The sequence below is a fragment of the Salpingoeca rosetta genome (genome assembly GCF_000188695.1).
Source record: "Salpingoeca rosetta unplaced genomic scaffold supercont1.32, whole genome shotgun sequence".
Classification (NCBI taxonomy): Eukaryota; class Choanoflagellata; order Craspedida; family Salpingoecidae; genus Salpingoeca; species Salpingoeca rosetta.
Genome location: NW_004754902.1, coordinates 400,145 through 402,312, shown reverse-complemented (window position 1 = coordinate 402,312; position 2,168 = coordinate 400,145). Strand labels below are relative to the sequence as shown.

The window sequence follows — 2,168 nt, the reverse complement described above, 5'->3', positions numbered from 1 at the left end:
GTGTGTGTGTGTGTGTGTGTGTGTGTGTGTGTGTGTGTGTGTGTGTGTGTGTGTGTGTGTGTGTGTGTGTGTGTGTGTGTGTGTGTGTGTGTGTGTGTGTGTGTGTGTGTCACAAACACGCCACAATGCCACTGAACCACTGGCCGATGCATCACAGGAAAATCCAAACATGCACAGGCACAGGAGGCATCCAAGCTATTCACTCGAACAGCAGCACATGCCAAGTGTCACCGACCTAAACTCTCCCAACTTTCTCAGCGATCCTTCCTTGTAGACGGTCACCCGCCTATCAGACAACGGGCGCTGCATGATGGCGGTGGAGTGTGATGAATTGAGGCGGAGGCGACGTGCACAGCAAGTTGAAGTTGGTTGGTAGCTGCAACAAGTTGTTGTTTTTTTTTTTTGTTGTTGTTGTGTGGTTTGTTGTTGTGTTGTTTGTTGTTGTTTGGCCCCGCCTCGCTGGCTGGCTGAGGACTCGAAGTATGGACAATTACCCAAAGATTTCCACTTAATTTCGTAACTTACTGCACTTTGTGGTGTCGTGTGCGTTTGCTGACTCACCGACCGATCGTATCGTTGGTTGGATATGGCGAGCGTCCTGAAGAGTGTGGTGGACTGCTGCGAGCAGGCGGAAGCGTACCTCCGCGCTGGCGAGCCTCAGGTTGGCCGTTGCTGTTTCTTGTTGTAGCTCATGTTTGCTGTTCTTGTCGTCAACCTATGCATCGCAATATTGTGTGGTGAGCATAGCAGACTTTGCTGTCGCTCACTTCACATGAACAACAACCTGTTTTGTCTTTGGTCGTTGGCAGAAAGCAGTGCTGTTCGTGCAGCGTGGTGAAGCGGAGCTGGCCAAGGTCAAGGCGCAAGGCACAGAAAGCGCTCAACGCGCCTCTGAACTGGAGCGATCCCTGGCTGACTTGAGGGCCCGATGTTGCCCGCCCGCCAGCCGCGCAGTCGTATATCCAACGGACAACCTGGTGGTTCCTGGCACGCAGTCGTTTCTCGTGTCTGCAGAAGGTACCCTTTGTGTATGTGCGCATGTATGTTTCTGTGTCTGTATGTGTGTATGTATGTGTCTGTGTCTGCTTCTGTGTGTTTGTGTGCTTCTGTGTGTCGGTGGGTGCTTAAATGTGCATTTACATGGCTATGCGTGCTCGTGTTTGGCATATTATTGTCTTTCCCCCATTCATCCCCTTCTCCCCCCCCCCCCCACACACACAAAGGTGAGTTCCAGCGGGAGCTCAGCAGCAGCGCTGATTTGAGGATACACCGCACTGAGGCGGGCGTGTTTGTCGCTTCGTGTGGGACATGGACATCAGTTCTGGCGGAAGACATCCCCGTGCTCAAGGCTGGCCCGCGTTTCTACATCTTCACCAACATCACGTGTGTGTGTGTGTGCGTGTGCGCGCGCGCGCGCGTGTGTGTGTGTGTGTGTGTGTGTGTGTGTGCGTTTTGTGTGCTTGTGTGTGTATGTACCAGGAGTCATGCGTGTTCAAGACTGCGTGTGTGGGAGAAGTTGAGTGACAAGAGCTGACTGTTCCCCTTCTCCACTGCCGTCCTCTGCTCAACAACAGCGGCGATGAGAGCATCCCACCGGACTCCTGCATTGGCGTGATGCTGCACAAGGTCACCACTTTGGTCTTTGAAGAGCAATTGCCACGGGCGCACGTTGTGCATGTTGTCGAAAGGGCGGTTCTATGCTGTTGGATTCACACACACAAACATGCACACAAACATGCACGCACACACACACACACACGCACACGCACACACACACGCACACACACACTGCCTCGCGTGCACAGGCGGATGCTGGGCTGATTGCTGCGTTTGAGCACATGCTGGAGGACACGACCAACTTCTGCCGTCTCCACATTGATGAAGAAGAGCAGATCACAGGTGTGTGTGTGTTGTGCGTTATGGGTGATGCATGTTGCCTCCTGGCACTACTTGTAAGATGTGTAGCGCATGTCCCGTTTTCGCCACCACCGCCACCACGTCGACTGCCATCACCATAGTCACCACCACGATGACCGCCGCCGTCATCATCATCATCATCATCATCATCATCATCATCATCATCATCATCATCATCATCATCATCATCATCATCATCATCATCATCATCATCATCATCATCATCATCATCATCATCATCATCATCATCA

General features: G+C 52.5%; 1 protein-coding gene across 1 annotated transcript in view; it reads left to right on the top strand.

Moving 5' to 3' along the window:
- Window positions 1-507: 507 nt before the first annotated feature.
- The window catches only part of PTSG_10052 (uncharacterized protein), a gene marked incomplete at its 3' end in the record, with an annotated part of 4,282 nt that continues 2,621 nt past the window's right edge, over window positions 508-2,168 (top strand). Inside the window, exons 1-5 of the mRNA XM_004988911.1 lie at window positions 508-661; window positions 810-1,017; window positions 1,224-1,383; window positions 1,575-1,626; window positions 1,806-1,899. Coding sequence (XP_004988968.1) covers window positions 587-661; window positions 810-1,017; window positions 1,224-1,383; window positions 1,575-1,626; window positions 1,806-1,899 — 589 coding nt within the window. The 5' untranslated portion in view covers window positions 508-586. The remainder of the gene's footprint in view (window positions 662-809; window positions 1,018-1,223; window positions 1,384-1,574; window positions 1,627-1,805; window positions 1,900-2,168) is intronic.